Genomic DNA, 16079 nt, shown 5'->3' on the forward strand with positions numbered 1-16079 from the left:
GCTTGGCTGTCAACTACCACCATCATGGACTGAAGTCCCGTTAATTAATAATTTGAATCAAAAGCTCAGGCTTGCATAATTAATGCATAATTCACTTCGAGGCAATCAACTATCTTCACGTGATATGCATTTATCCATACTGTGTGGGCAATTATGCGAGCACATGGCAGGCTGGAAGAGTGAGGCAGTAGCTTCAAAGTTCAACCAGGCGAAGATTTCGCCTTGACTTCTTAAACTTACATCGATCACAGGAAACCCCGACTTTACAGCCAGGAACTACCCACTTCAACGCGGAAATCACTAGAATCCATGCCCGCAGCCCCTAAGGAAGCTTCCATCATCCGCCTCGCCATCGCGGCGATATCTCTCACCAACCCTGTAGCCACCTAGTCGCCACATCCAGCAAACTTCATTCGAACCGTCCCAATATTCAAGATGGGTATCCCCGCTGCGTTTCGTTGGCTGAGCAAGAAGTATCCCAAAATTATCTCGCCGGTAATCGAGGATCTGCCCAAGAAACTTGACGATGGCTCCGTTATTCCCGTCGACACAACACAGCCGAACCCGAATGGGGAAGAGTTTGACAATCTCTATCTCGACATGAACGGGATAGTACACCCATGTTCACACCCTGAGGACCGCCCAGCCCCGAAAGACGAAGAAGAGATGATGTTGGAAATTTTCAAGTATACAGACCGGGTCGTCAACATGGTTCGGCCTCGCAAGGTCCTCGTCATCGCCGTCGGTATGAATGACTTTATATCCCTTCCCTTGGCAAGTATAGTTCCCGGTTCACTAACGCATCAACTCATTTAGACGGCGTAGCGCCTCGGGCGAAGATGAACCAGCAACGATCGCGTCGATTTCGCTCCGCGCAGGAAGCCAAAGAAAAGGAAGTAGCCAAAGAAGAACTTCGCGCCCTAATCAAGCGGCAAGGCGGCGACTTAGCCCCGTCTTCGCCCGAAGAGGCTTTGAAAAAGGCATTCGACTCGAATTCGATTACCCCAGGGACCCCATTTATGGACATTCTCGCTGCTAGCCTACGATATTGGTGTGCATATAAGTTGAACACGGACCCTGCTTGGGCGAACCTCAAAATCATCATTTCCGATGCCACCGTACCGGGAGAGGGCGAGCATAAGGTCATGGACTTCGTCCGATCCCAGAGGGCATCCCCAGATTACGATCCAAACACTCGTCATGTTATTTACGGCCTTGACGCAGATTTGATCATGTTGGCCCTGGCCACCCATGAGCCGCACTTCCGCGTTCTTCGCGAAGATGTATTCTTTCAGGAAGCCCGAACACGTCTATGTAAGCTGTGCGGCCAGAAAGGACACGACGCATACCACTGCAAAGGCCAAGAGAAAGAAAAAGAAGGCGAATTTGACGAGAAGGACAATGCAGCACCTCTAAAACCATTTATTTGGCTCCACATCTCGGTGTTGAGGGAGTATCTGGCGGTAGAGCTCTATGTGCCAAACCTTCCGTTTCAATTCGACCTTGAGCGAGCCATCGACGACTGGATATTCTTGTGCTGCTTCGTGGGCAACGATTTCTTACCCCATCTTCCAGCACTAGAAATTCGGGAGAACGGTATTCAGACGTTAACTGCTATCTGGAGAGACAACTTACCGTATATGGGCGGCTATGTTACGAGGGATGGTCATATAGATCTCAGCAGGGCTCAGCTCATCATGGATGGTCTTGCCAAACAAGAGGATGCTATCTTTAGGCGAAGGAAGCAGCAAGAGGATCGACGTGAAGCGAATTCGAAACGCAGGAGACTGCAAGATAGCGCCGCGAGTGGAAACGGATCTCAAGAACCGAAGTGGAAACGCCATAATGTAGATACCGCGGCATCGGGTCTGTCAACACTTCAGCCCATCTCTGACTTCTCGAAAGCGCGCCCAGTGACACATGACTCGGTCATCACGCGGAAAATTGCCAGTGACGCGAATCTGGCAAACAGAAGCGCGGCAAACGTCTTGAAGAATCGAATGTCTTCCGAGTCCGACCTAACTAGAGATGGTTCACTAGCTTCACCAGCCGTCTCGGGTTCTAATCTAGAGTTACCAGACTCAGGAGCCTCGAGCTCTGCCCTGGGTAAACGAAAAGCCTCTACACTCGAGGACAGCACCCCAGGAGCTAGCACTAGCGGTATGTCAACGCCATCGGCCGCCGATGACGGGCCGGTTGATACAGTTAGGCTCTGGGAGGAAGGCTACGCCGACCGGTATTATGAGCAGAAGTTTCACGCTGATCCCAAGGACATAAAGTTTCGGAACCAAGTCGCCAAGGCTTACGTCGAAGGGCTCGCATGGGTCCTGTTGTACTATTTCCAGGGTTGCCCCTCTTGGGACTGGTATTATCCTTATCATTACGCGCCGTTCGCCAAGGACTTTGTCGGTCTGAGCGAGATGAAGATCATTTTCGAGAAGGGCCGCATATCAAGGCCGTTTGAACAGCTGATGAGTGTCCTGCCGGCAGCCTCCCGGCACGCACTGCCTGACGTCTTCCATGATTTGATGACAAACGAAGATAGTGAAATCATTGATTTCTATCCCGAGGAGTTCGAGATCGACTTGAATGGCAAGAAGATGGCTTGGCAGGGCGTAGCACTCCTTCCATTCATCGATATGGCGCGATTACTACAGGCGGTAGAGAAGAAGTACCCTCTTCTAAGCCCTGAAGACGCCGACCGCAACGAAATAGGGAAGGTCGTTCTCCTCCTCTCCGACGCAAATTCCGACCTGTACAGCGATATTACGAACCGCTTCTACACCAAGAAACAAAGCATTCCCAGCTATAGCTTAGACCCCCGGATCAGTGGGGGATTGGCTGGGGAGGTGGAGAAGATACAAGAATATCTCCCCCATGGGCCCCTCGACTATCCCCTGCAGCGCAAGGCGATGCCGTGTCTCGAATATGACCGCTCCCTCATGTAGGTTAATTCTTCACATATCTCGACCTTGATGATGCGCAGCGCTAACCCTCTATAGTGTCCGATACGAGATTCCGACGGCTGCCCATAGCCACAAGTCCATGCTTCTTCGAGGGGTACGGCTGCCGAAGCCAGCTCTCGATCGGGGTGATATTGAGACTCTCAAGAGAATGCTGGAATCCGCCGGTCGCAGCTACGGTGGTGTACCATTGGGACGGAATAGCTACGATGCAAGAGGGAGACGCGATCACATTAATTTTGCTCCGCGGGGCTCCCCTCATTATTCAAACAATGAGGTGAACCGCGGCCCTGCCTATGCTCGGAATGGCTCGGGCGATTCCCAGCATTGGGATAGACGCCAGCAACAACAGCCCCGCACCGGATTTGGTGGTCCATCGTATCGATCGCAGGCTTCGCGGGTTCCACCTCCTGGGCATCAAAGCTTTGGGATGGGGATGCCGGCGCCGGCGCCACCCCCACCATTGCAGTACGATAGTCGGTGGTGGAATAACGGAGGTGCACCTCCCAGTTCACGTGGACCTGGGCCTGGATCCGGACCTGAACGGAGTCACGCTCCGCCAAGGCAGAGTTGGCAACCTCCACCACCCGGGGTGGCTCGGCCATATAGCAACGCTCCCGGCCACCCCGGCGGCAATTCCTGGCGAGGAGGTTTCGATGGCACTAGGAGGTACTGAAGGCATTGCATTGGGTCTAAAGGGGAACTGGAGTGACGATTAGCAATGAAGACTTGGGTTGGAACTTAAATTTTAGCTTCTACACATGTAAGAATAAAACCAAGAGAGAAGGATCGCTTCACCGACACGATTTTTATCCGTTCCTTTCTTTCCTTTTTTTTTTTTTTTTTTTAAAAAAAAAAAACGGCTTCAAGTGCAGTCACCACCATCGAAATCATGGCAGCTTTGCTGGTGTTGGTACCCATCAATTTGATATCATTTCGTTTGAACGAGGCAAGCGGGGGCTCGCATCGTCGCATGTCATGTACAATTGCAATGATACCTTTGTACAGGTCGCATTCAATAATAGACCCAACATATCAATTGATATCCGTCAGTTGAATTGTCAGGGAAATCAATAATCCAGGGCACATTTACACATTACCTCGTGCCCCCGGACCCGGCGAGATGGATAATGGCGCCAGACCAATGCAGCCGCGGGACAGTGGCAAGCCGGGATTAAAGTCGTACCAGGAGTACAAGTATTTGATTGCAGTGGAACCAATCCACAGACAATAAGAATCAAATTTGATCAATGCGACCATATCAAACACAAGCATTCACACTTCACACTTTTGTAATCATCAATTGATCAAATTGTCCCTTGCCTGTGTAAATCCCACACACACTTTGACCGCACAGGCGTCCCCGCTCAACCCCTTCTCCGCTCTCTGCTTTCCGCTCTCCACACTCATACTTTGACACAAAGAGCTTTGGACATTGAAGTTGAGGAATCCGAAGTATGGGCTTCTATTTTTGTACATCTGCTGATGTATCAGAAATAAGACTAATAGATCAGCGCGGAAGCTCCTTGGCCTTTGCAATCGTCGCAGCCACCGCGTTCCACACGACTCCGATCAATTGATGCATTAATGGCTTTAAGGGAGCAAGCGCACACTGTTGATCATCGGCCTTTCGCTCACCCTCGACCCACCTACAGCATTCACTTTACCTCTTCCACTTTGACCTTGTCCCCGACTTTGGGTTTCCTTCCCCTTGCTGAAGTACCCATTTTACTGTTCACGGGCGTCCCAGCCCGTAGTTGCTAGGAACCCAACATCAAACTATCAATCCGCGTGGATCCACATTACGCCGCACTCAACGGCTTAGAGCTTTACCATAGCTGCAGAAGCCATCAAGACCTCGCTTCCTGGTGCTGGAATTACCGTGCTCTACGCGCCAGGCTCTACGCGCTTCAGTCGGCTCGCTCAATTGTCTATTGTTGTTTCACGTTCATCAGGTTCGCTAGCGGTATCACTGGAGGCGTAATTCACACCAGCCAGCCAAGGGTCGCCATATGAAGGCGATGGTTTCTACCCATCAATCGTACATTGGCGACGATCATTCATATACGTTCATCATGTCTGCGAGCGGAGACGCGGGGCTTATCACCTCTCTCATTGACCGGCTTGCCGCGAGGGTATGAGCCCCGATGAAGCCCGTCAATCGAACTCGATAACTTGCTGACCTTGCTACGGCTTTATCCATAGCTTCCCCATAGGACTGGAACAAATGGTCAGGACCTGGTCCAAGATGATATCGTCTCTATATCCAGGTCAACGATCGTCCGAATCAGCACCGGAAACCTCCCACTAATCCTTGAGTCACTACTTGGCCATCTTGAAGATCTCACCGCTTCATATAACTCGATAAGTAGTCACCCACCACATGTGCTACTCTCAGTGCGGTTCCTACTATCCTTAACAGCGGACTGCTGCTCGGCTCATTGGTGCTCAGCGAATTCCCTGCATGAGGCGCCAGAAGCAGACCGTTCAGACAACAAAGCTCCCCCATCTCCTCTCGATGATGTCTTAGTCTCGCGATTCTTAGATGTGCTGCGACATCTTCTAGACCCTCCCCCAGATGGATTTACTCTGCCTACTCGCATGATTCTCGAAGATGCCATGCCGAGGGACCTGAACTCAAAGACGGCGTCAATGGCGTTCGCCGCGCAGGGACCCAAAAAGTTTGACCAGCTCGCCACCGAATCAGCACGTCTAGAAACTGATATCAGAGTGATTGTGGAATATCTGACCGCTTCTAGTTGGCCGTGCGCCTTTGAATACTTCAGAAAGGCACTCTACATGCTTAGACCTACGGCGTCTCAATCCCAGCCGAGTCAAGCCCAGACTTTGGCTGTGAGTGACGAAGATGCCCTTGCCTTAGTGTTCCTGCGCCTCCTCTCCTTTTTTTGGGTCAACGGCCAGAAGCTCGGCCTAGTGCTGCAGGAAGTCTGCTCCAACTTTTTGCACTTCCGAAAGCCGTTTCAAAACAACGTTTCAATCGTTACATCACTTCTCATTACCCGGTGGATCGACCGTTTTCCACAAGAGTTTGTTGAACTGCATAACCGGCGTAAGAGGCTCGATGGTGGTGCGGATACTATCTTCGACATGACGCAAGCGGCTATCGACAACGGAAGAAGGAAGGCTGCGCTTTATCCTCTCCAGATTGCCTTGCTCTTCCTAATTCCCGATGTCTTCGAGGTTGCGAGCAATTTACGCCAAGTCAAGAGCAGCAGCATGTCGAAAAAGGTTGGGTTCCTCGATGCTCTCAGGAAGTCCCTCAGAAACCGAAACGAGCATGCATGCTACTGCCTAGTCTCTCTTTTGAGGGTCGCTCGCCATTTCCATGCTGAGAGCGACGCGGCCCTCGCGAGCTATGCCATGGACGTCCAAGATGAGGTCAGAGATGCCGTTTTCCGGAGGTTCCCCGCAGGGGTAGATGCACCAGTCTTTGAACAGGACATGATGACGGCGGCATTCGTCAGCATAGCCCAACTGAATCTAGACAGCTCTGTAGATTCACTGATCCAAACATGTCTAGCGCCATCTGCCCCTCTTAGTTTCAAGAAGGCAGTCGTTCAGGGGTGTTACTACTTTGCAAAACAGGACGATCTTACGAGATATGAGCAGGTATTCGCTGCTGCAGGGCCTTTTATGCGGAGGCAGCTTGAGGTTAGTTAAACAAGAAAAGAAGAGGGGGAGGGAGAGAGACAAAAGAAAAGGGGGGGAAAGAAGAAGGGAAAAAAAAAAAAACTAGGTCGAGTTCATCTCATACTGACTGGTTGTCAGGCCGTGGCCGCGTTGGAAAATTCGTCTGGCGGCCAGGACCGATCATCATCCGCCCAAGGAATATCAGAGCCCACCTCATCGGCTGTAATATCCTACGATATCTTGCGCTTGCTGGACGCATCCCCGAGCCTGTTGTTCGATCTGGTTTGTGGAGAGGATGACGGATCGGCGGATGGCGATATCTTTGAATGGTTCTTATTGTGTATGACATCTCCAGATGATGAAATTCTCCGCCGCGCTTGCAATGTAGCAAGGCGGCTATTTTCTGGTCCTCGGGCACTAGACGAACTAAGAGCGCACGAGAGATTGAAATCGCTCTCGCTGAAGGAAGAATTCTGGAGGCGAAGGTATCCATCCGACCACTGACGAATCCCAATTTGGCTTGTTCAACTACTAATACCAAGCAATAGCTCCCTGATATTATCCGCTATGGCGGAGCAGATGGGAACGATGCCGAATAACTCGGATCTCATGCATATTAAAGATTACCTAGAGGCTCGGGTACTGCTCTTAACGTCGATCCAGGTGTGTCTAACCTGCGACCTTTTGGTTCAATGTAGTATCGTCTCACATCAAATAGGAACTGGCCCATCTCGATAGAGAGGTTTCAGATCTGCCTGCCGCCTTGTCAAAGCTCGAAATGGCCCTACTTGTTTCTCTCTGTTCCTCAGATCTAGAAACCTGTGAGCTGGTTACGACGTGCATTGGGCATTTTCTACAGGAGTGTACCATTCTTGAAGCAGCGCCGACCTCGACGAAGCCAGCTACAACCCTCCTTCGCAACTCTCCAGTCTTCCAGGAGCTTGCGTCCCGTGATTTTCGCTTAACCGGCCTTGTCGCATTCCAGAAACGAGTTCGCAGCCTCCTCCGTCGGCTTCAATATCCTACTCTTGGTATCCTAGCTGCTTGGGAACAGGCTTTTGAGAAATGGGTGCACCTTTCGAAGGAAATATCCACCGCTACAGCGGACTCTTTGGAGCACAGAACCCTTGCGGAATGGCGTAATTTCTCGGGATTTTTGGCCTCCTTAGGTGGCATCTGCACGGCAACCCAAGCAACCCTCCTCGACGAACCGACAGTCAGTGGCTTGCGGTGGATTGATCGGCTATCTTCCGAGAACCACGAAGAGCCCTTATTAACGAGATACTTACGACTTAGTATCCGCCTTCTGGCTTGCTCCGATGTCCGCGTTCGTGAGGCAACAAGGGAGATATTAACTTCGGAGGTTTCCCCTCCCCTCTACCAACCTCTCTTCCGGGCTTTGGAATCCGAGCTAGAAATTCTCTTCGCCCGGAGCTGGGCCCCATCTGAGAGCGGCCGTGATGTGGAAGTCATCTTTGCGGAGCAAACCTCGTCGCTCTTGAAAGGGTTAATCGAAAGACTCGATAACCCAACCGATCTTGGCGCCGCGGGCTCGGTTCACCTTGGTGCCCTTACACTTGACTTTGCGAAGTTTCTCGACGCAATGGGCGACAGCGCTAACGTCCAAAGAGTGAAGATAAAAGTATGCCATCTCTGCGAGGCAGTCACAAAGAGAAAGGAGTATCTTAATTTGCGTGATGACATCCGCATCCGTAACCAGCTGCTGGAGTCAATATTCGGCTGGATTACGGATCCTCGATCCAACCGGAATGACAACGGAGTCCAAAGTCGCCACGACGAGTCTATCAGGATCCAGAGGGACCTCGACAAGGCATGCCTCCGGTCCTTGGCGGACCTCACATTACGACTGCCCCTTCAACCGGCGGAAGGTCAGGGTGATGCGGGGACCAGCGAGCTGAAATCGCAAATGTTCCTATCATACTTTACCAGGTTCTTATCCCTCTTGAATCACGAACCCCAAGAGTTGGCGAGAAATGATCTAGCCCTCTCCAGCCTCGCCACCCGCGACGAGGGCAGCTCCGTATCAGAGCTTGCCATCACGATCTTATCCAATCTACTCAGCGCAAATATAGACGTTGGCCTTAAACACTCTCTCAATATTGGCTACCACGAGAATGTTGACATTCGCACGGCATTTGTAAAGGTACTCTACAACATTCTCGTCCAGGGCACGGAATTTAACAACCTAAGCGACGCTGTCGTTAGTGAGAAGTACGAGGAATTGCTTGATGTAAGTGCCTGTATTGCCTCACTCTCCTTTGCGAATATGGCTAATGATTTCCCAGCTTCTTACGAGGGATGTGCCGTTAGCCGCCGCAATGGGGGCTGTCTGCCCCAGCAGTGAAGTTGATGAGCTTACTATATCGCTCCTAACTATATTCGAACACCGCGGCTTGAGTTTCCAACTCCTCGAGGCACTTATAAAACAGGAAGTTGATAACACCGGTTCGTACACTCTCCCGACCACTCTGCTCTCAAGTCCTTTGTCGAGTCTTTCGTCCTGCGAAACTAATTTTTTCCCTTCTTTTTAGACAATGAGTCCGAACTCCTCCGTCGTAACTGTGTAGCAACAAAAATGCTGTCAATCTACGCCAAGTGGAAGGGCGCTCCATACCTTAAAGCTACCCTACAGAAAGTAGTTGAGCGGCTAATGCTAACATCAAACGACCTTGATTTAGAACTTGATCCTGCGAGAGTCGGCTCGCCAGAGGAACTTCAGAAAAATGCACTGCAACTGCGGATTGTAGCGAAGGTGTTCATCGATGACATATGCTCCTCTACGAGCAACATACCAGTACCTTTCAGAAGAATATGCAGTATTGTAAGTCCTGTGGATTCTTGGATCCTTGTTTTCTTTCTATTTACGAGGTCTCTCCGCTCCAGATTTCCACCGCAGTGCTCCCTCGTTTCCAGGAAGCAAAGTACACGGCCGTGGGTGCATTTATCTTCCTGAGATTCTTTTGCCCTGCGATCGTCGCTCCGGAGGTTGAAGGTCTTGTCACCACGGTTCCATCTAAAGAGATGCGCCGTGGCCTACTCTTAATCGCCAAGGTTATTCAAAACCTGGCGAATAATGTGCTTTTCGGCGCGAAGGAACCTTACATGTTCTCTCTCAATGACTTTCTCACGCAAAACATTTACAAAGTCACGACGTTCTTGCGTGAAATTTCAGTAAGTATAACATTCATCGAAATCCCCCGAGTTTCCTCTACTATGGGGTGAGTCACGCCTAACTCCTCCCCGAAGGTTGCCCCTTCAGATCCCCCAGAACCTACCGGAAGTGAGTCGTTCGACTTCGGATCTTGCGTATCCATCCACCGTTTCCTCTATGATCACTGGGACCATGTTCAGCAGAGGCTCATCTCGTTAGAAAGGAGAGAGTACGTCCGCTCTCCGGGTGAACTATCGCGAGGCCGCTCCCCAGTCCTTGAGCCACTGAGAAATCTCATTACAAACCTCGGCCCTCCTCCCCTCGCTGTTACCTGGAACAGACCCCAGATATCTGCGAATACTCTTCCGGCATACTCTAGGTTCCAGAATTTCATGCTGCGCAGTGCCTTCCGAGGCACCGAATCATTCCTTACGGCGAGAGCAGTGTATGATGGTGGAGAGAGCAAGGTCGGTTGATCAACCCCCCTCTTTTTTCCTCTCCTCGATTCATGTCCTTGACAACACCCAGATGCTAATATCCTGGTTAGGACGGTCTTTCCATTATATGTGTCATCTTACGACATATAGATGCCGAAAACATAGATTATAACACTGTCCTGTACTGCTATCTCAAGGTTCGGACCTCCCACCTTCTTATAAGCTCCATCCCGGCCGTCTAGGACGTACCTGACAAAATGCAACAGATCGCCAGTCGCCTGTGGCATCGGCCATTCGGGCTTCTCATCGATGCAACCTGTTACGGTGGAAATGTGGAGCCTCAGGACGATCTCTTCAAGAAACTCGAGCTCCTGGCTCCTACAGAACTCTCCCGTGCCCTTTCACGAGTGTACATCTATAACATGAACAACACCTTCAGGTAAGTTCCACGTCAAACTGGGCTTTCCGTGCTCCAGGATATCGGCTCATCGCGTTTATTGCAGAAAATGCTTCCGAAGGCTGCTGCGGGTATCCACAAAGAGCAGCAGCCATGTCTTCAATCCCAAAAATGTCGAATACCACTTGATTGGGAGCCTTCAAGATCTCCAGTCTCATTTCCATCTGAGCCAATTGAACTTGCCTCGTGAGACCATCAGTGTCGTTACAGACACAAGATACGTTTTCCAACCAATCACAAGGCTATCAAAAACAAAGGGGAAGATCGAAGTCGTCATCAAGGTTGGAAGCCAGTTCGTGCAGGTGACGACAGCGAACAAGACGGAAATCTTCCCGGGGTTCCGGCTCTATACGACGGTGAACGATATTTTCAGGCTGGGCGATATCGACGAAGCGCAAACATCAATACAAACTGAAGACGACTCCGCGTTTGGACTTCGCGCTGAGAACGGAAAGATCATTATGTTTTTCACTAGCCCTCAAAAGGCCGACATCATCCAAACCATTAGGGGAGCCAAAGCTAAATACGGAAAAGATAGCCGAGCTCACAAGACTCCCGATAGACTGATTCGGCCACAAGATGTCCCCGGCACGTTGCTGAACCTAGCTTTTACCAATATCTCGAGTCCAGATAGCATGCTCCGTCTCTCATCCTACAACCTCCTGGGGGCGCTTTGCAGGGCCTTTGAGTTTGAATCTGCGTCAAGGCTCATGTGCGCGAAAGGTTGGTTTCCTCCAAGTTGTTCTCCTAGCTCACCGTATACCCCACTAACGGATACTCGAACAGATCTGGCCATCCCCCCCGATCCGTCCGCATTTATCATAGCCATGAGCGGGCACTTGGCACGATCAGAACCGCAGCTGACCTACGACTTCCTAACTGAGTTTTTCGTGGGGTGGGACAGCTTTCCGGATGATCAGAAGCCCCTGAGTCTTGGTTACATGGCCCCGTGGCTCGTAGGCCTGCGAACCTTCGTGCTAGTCGCGGAGACGGATGCTGACAAGGGCCGGGACAAGATTGCAGTCATTTTCCGGAAGCTGGTGGAAGTCGTGCTAGCCGACCACTCTCAAGCCTATAGCATCGGTCAAACCGTTTGGTCCGTTATCTCAGGCGACGAAGTCCTTCTTGAGATCCTCCTAGATGAGATAATCAAAATCGGACTCGGATTTCGTCTGCATGATGACAATCTAGATGTCCTCTGCTCAATCGTTTCAGCCATCGGCAGCATCACCCTCAGAGGCAAGGTCATCTCTCGCTTGAGGAAGGCACTCAACCGGTCATCCTTAAGGCCAACCAAACACCTACCTGATAATACAGTCTGGCCCGAAATCTGTCTGCTTCTGCAGTTTTGCCTGTGCCTCTCATTTGACAACGCGGTCCAAGTTCAACTGTACATCCCCGAGATATTCCACATAGTAACCATGCTCGCGAATACGGGTTCGATGGATTTCCGTAGCTTGATTCACAGGCTACTAGTCAATTCTATTCACTCCATCTGCACATCTTTCCCGTTGGAGGAGGCACGACTAATCAAACTCCGCAGCATACTAGATGTTTTGAGCGACTCAAAAGGCGATCTCTTTCCGAGTCGAGCAGTTTTTGGACGGGAGGGGAATTCTATTTCCAGCGACCAGGAGTCGAGTCAGAACCTTGCTGCCACCGAAAGCCTCGCCATACTCCTCTTTGATATTTGCGCCATCTCTGCGCCTTCCGTCGATCTGTCCAATTCGTGGCGTTCCAGGTGGATGAGCCTAGTCGCCAGTACTGCATTCCAGAACAATCCAGCCATTCAGCCGAGAGCCTTCGCGGTCATGGGTTGCCTGGCACGGGAAGAGGTCGATGATGATTTGCTCTACCAAGTCCTAGTCGCTTTACGCAGTAGTGTGGCTCGATTTGGAGAGGACGGAACAAGCGAGATGCTGGTGTCAATCTTGACTTCGCTTTCCAGAATGCTTTCGAAGCTGCCAACAGCATCCAGATATGGGGTTCAGCTATTCTGGCTTGCAATCTCTCTCCTTCGTCTGGTGCCTCCAAGCCTATTCAATTGTACAGCGCAGTTTGTGGAAGCTGTGCTCGCCAATATCAGCACTATACCAGAACTCAAAGGTGAGAAAATGGTGTTGACGTTAATGCAGGGAAGATTGCCGCTGGAGGAGGCAGCAAGCTCTCTTGACGAGCTTTACGGCGTCCACTTCAGCACGGAAAACTTCCACTTTGCAGTCTGTGCTAGTCTAGCCCGAGGGCTCACAGATACTGTGACACGGCCGGTAGCTATGCGAGTACTATCGGCTTTCCTTGGCATGTCTGGGACATCGTCTGGAAGCTTGGGCCGTCAAATCACTGACATATCCAATTCTCCCTACTTGGCCCTCATACTCGCCCGGGCATCCGGTCTTGAGGAACTTAGGGACTACCTTTGGTTTGCGGGGATCAATCCTTCCTCCTTAGGTGTTGTCTCCAACATCCGAGATCTGCAACAGCCGGCAAATATCAAGGACAAAGACCTTCTCTTAAACACCACAATCGAATTGGTTGATTTCCAGTATCTGGAAGATGCCGTCCAGATTGGGACACTGCGATGGCTCAACAGTCTCAGCTCTTCACGGCCAGGTGTTGTACTACATCTGTGAGCATTCCGCCTAAATTCCCTATCCCGTAGGAGTACACCATGAACCACTAACATGCTCGCTCGATAGACGGGAGCCGATTGTGGCTATTCTCGATGAACTGCTCCTCCAGTGTCAAAACTCGGCTGCGCTAGAGTCCGCCTACGACCTTCTCAAGGCTTTGACCTCGTCGCCTCGATTCTCCGGTCATCTCGAGCAATCTGGGACGTTGATGAATATTCTCGAAGATATGGGCTTCGGAGGTCTCTGGAGAATGTGCTCGCTGAACAATTCCTGGGAAGCAAATACTCAATGTTTCGCTCTAACCGAGAAGCTAATTGAGGTAAGTGATACGCGCATAAATTAAAATTTAAAATTTCTAACGCATTTTTTGTAAAAATATAGCTTATTATTATATAAATATAAATTTTATACATGCTTTTTCAGCTTATCATAGCAAGCGTCGTGGGTCCCGGTAACTCTCGCAATGAGTTGGATACGCCGGTAATGGTAGATGGACAGCCGTGTCCTGATGGGTTCTAGTCGGGTCTTTACCCGTCGAATTGGCGTCTAGAGAGAGCTCTTGGGGAAACAAGGGGCAGTTGCTACTGCTTCAAGCCTCAAGCCTCGTCGTGAAAGAGGGGAGGGGGGTGGTGTACTATTCCGAAATGAATAGAAGGGGTGGGAGAGAAAGGACGGGACTTCATTAAAGAGAGAGATGGAGCCTCTGGAGCGTGAAGTTTATCCGAACCTCAGGCCCCGCCTGGATCAAGGCCTTGGAGTTCTCGATGCAGACGTCACACCTGGACAACAAACATATATAGTCGAGCATCGGGGCGACCTACACCAGGGGCTTCCTTTCTAGCTGGAAGTACCAGCAGGTATAAATGAGGTTGGCCACTCTTCATGAAATTCTTCTGCTCGAGGGCCCTGGGACTCCCTTCACAATCAAGTTCACCTCGTGGAGAATCCAGAGCCTCGTTTGTGCTCAGAGCCCGTTGCTTGGAGGGAACAAAGTCACCGGCTATCCCAACCTTGCTGATATTCCAGATCTTGTTGCAGAAGCCCCTATAAGTGTAGAAGACATTAATATCAAGATCAACGTCGCCGCAGCCGTGATGTATAGGCGATGAGAGAAGTGAACCGTGTCTGCTCCGTATTCCGGAATGCACTGCGGGGATGCCTTCCCGGCTTCATTGAGATGGCCCTGGACGAGCATAGGTCGAAACTGCACGACAACTCCCACATGGATTAGACTTGTTAGCTTGAAACGACATGCTACAATGAGTAGGGGTCCCTGCCAGGTATCCCCTCATAGTAATTTATATGTAAAGATATATATAGGAAATCAAAACAAATAAAGTTGTATTGATATAGCCCCTCTCACCCTACCAGAGCTCGAAAAACCTGAAAAATAAAGCTAAAATATTATTATTATTATAGACTTATTATATATTCTTATAGATATTGTGATGGGTAAAAAGGTGACAGCGGTGGAAATAGTAACGTTCCCACAGGACCGCAAAGATGAAGGCGGAGAAATATTGTTCCTTAGCATAGGCCAGGGGCATGGTTATTTCTTTTCTTTTCTTTCCTCTCTCAAGAGAGGAATAACAAGTTCTTCAACGAGTTTTTCAAGTTCTTCAATTATTCCAATTATTAGGCTTTCTTTCAATTGACTTCATTCTACCCGTTTCTTGTGGATCATCTTGTGTGGTGACTCCGGACAGTTCTTCTATTCTTTTGTGTGCCCAAGTGTCCCGTATTCGACACTTAAATGTTTTCTTGGCTTCCCCCTATTTGGAAGCCTCCTTTCGTTGTGATACGGCTCTATTCCCGTTGATCAACCATTCCGACGTTCTATTACCATTCCTGCTGGGAGAATTGCAGCAGCTTCTTGCAGGAACCATTCTACTGTAGACCTTTTTGACCAACTGTTTCTTTTGTTTCGTTCTTGTGGTGTACGGGCAGGCTGCACTGCTCCGTTTCAGTAGATAAGAACCATAGAAGTGATCAGGTCATTATAATATAGTAATTACCGGATGGAAAGGCGCAAGTCTTCCTGTAGTTCCTGGTGATTGACTCTACAATATTCTCTGAAGTCACTTCCGCGAAGACAGGGTGAGGGTTCTGCCCATCCTCAACAGCATGCGGAGTACCACGTCTGTATGATAATACAACCGTAGCAACTGGCGATGTACTTCGTCCCTGCCGGGGTGGCCCTGCTTGTGCTGTTCCTTTTAGCCCTCCCCGCCTTGGCCCAACGACATGTCATCTCCCAGGAAGGGTTCACATTGGGTTGGTTCGTTCTTCAAAGACAACCTGCTAAGTCTCTGAGCAGGGTCTAGTGATTATATAAGCGGAATTGCGGTCTCCGAAGCTCCAACAGCTCAGCCCAGCGGATTTTGGATCCACCTCAACTCCCCAATCCCCATTGTCCCTTGCTCCCTTAACTCACCTCACATCGAATTTGCCTTTGCTTTGACCGGGTCTTGTGTCGAACGATTTAATAGCGTCAGCCGGTCTCGGATATTACATTCCCTTCTTCAGTGGGTTGGCTGCTGGGATACGAGTCTAGCCGTTCCAAAAGGGGGTAGGAGACTCAAACCCGCCGTGGATCTCATAAGTAACAGCACTGCTTCTTCCGTCCCCGTTCTCCCTCTCGTGTATGTGCTTGTTACGTGTCTGTCATTCTCTTGAAAGATATATCCCGCAGGGTGTTAGGGTATCTTGGTAAAACCGTTCATGCTTTGAGCTTACTGAGTTAAGATCCATCACCCGGTATTGAATCCT

General features: G+C 50.2%; 2 protein-coding genes across 2 annotated transcripts; both read left to right on the forward strand.

The window, feature by feature from the left end:
- Positions 1 to 435: 435 nt before the first annotated feature.
- SAPIO_CDS0261 (5'-3' exoribonuclease 2) lies at positions 436 to 3639 on the forward strand (the record flags this gene model as incomplete). Its single annotated transcript, XM_016783085.1, has 3 exons — positions 436 to 745; positions 817 to 2944; positions 3003 to 3639. The coding sequence occupies 3 exons, from the start codon at positions 436 to 438 to the stop codon at positions 3637 to 3639; spliced, it is 3075 nt and encodes a 1024-aa protein (XP_016646718.1).
- A 1399-nt stretch (positions 3640 to 5038) lies between these two features.
- SAPIO_CDS0262 (uncharacterized protein) lies at positions 5039 to 13829 on the forward strand (the record flags this gene model as incomplete). Its single annotated transcript, XM_016783086.1, has 16 exons — positions 5039 to 5098; positions 5169 to 5331; positions 5530 to 6635; positions 6753 to 7099; positions 7163 to 7277; positions 7333 to 8865; positions 8921 to 9080; positions 9314 to 9456; positions 9519 to 9806; positions 9882 to 10253; positions 10490 to 10662; positions 10922 to 11403; positions 11467 to 11956; positions 12224 to 13306; positions 13377 to 13629; positions 13734 to 13829. The coding sequence occupies 16 exons, from the start codon at positions 5039 to 5041 to the stop codon at positions 13827 to 13829; spliced, it is 6864 nt and encodes a 2287-aa protein (XP_016646719.1).
- Between the last annotated feature and the right edge of the window lie 2250 nt (positions 13830 to 16079).

Source organism: Scedosporium apiospermum (genome assembly GCF_000732125.1).
Source record: "Scedosporium apiospermum strain IHEM 14462 chromosome Unknown SEQ_SAPIO_0011, whole genome shotgun sequence".
NCBI classification, from domain to species: domain Eukaryota; kingdom Fungi; phylum Ascomycota; class Sordariomycetes; order Microascales; family Microascaceae; genus Scedosporium; species Scedosporium apiospermum.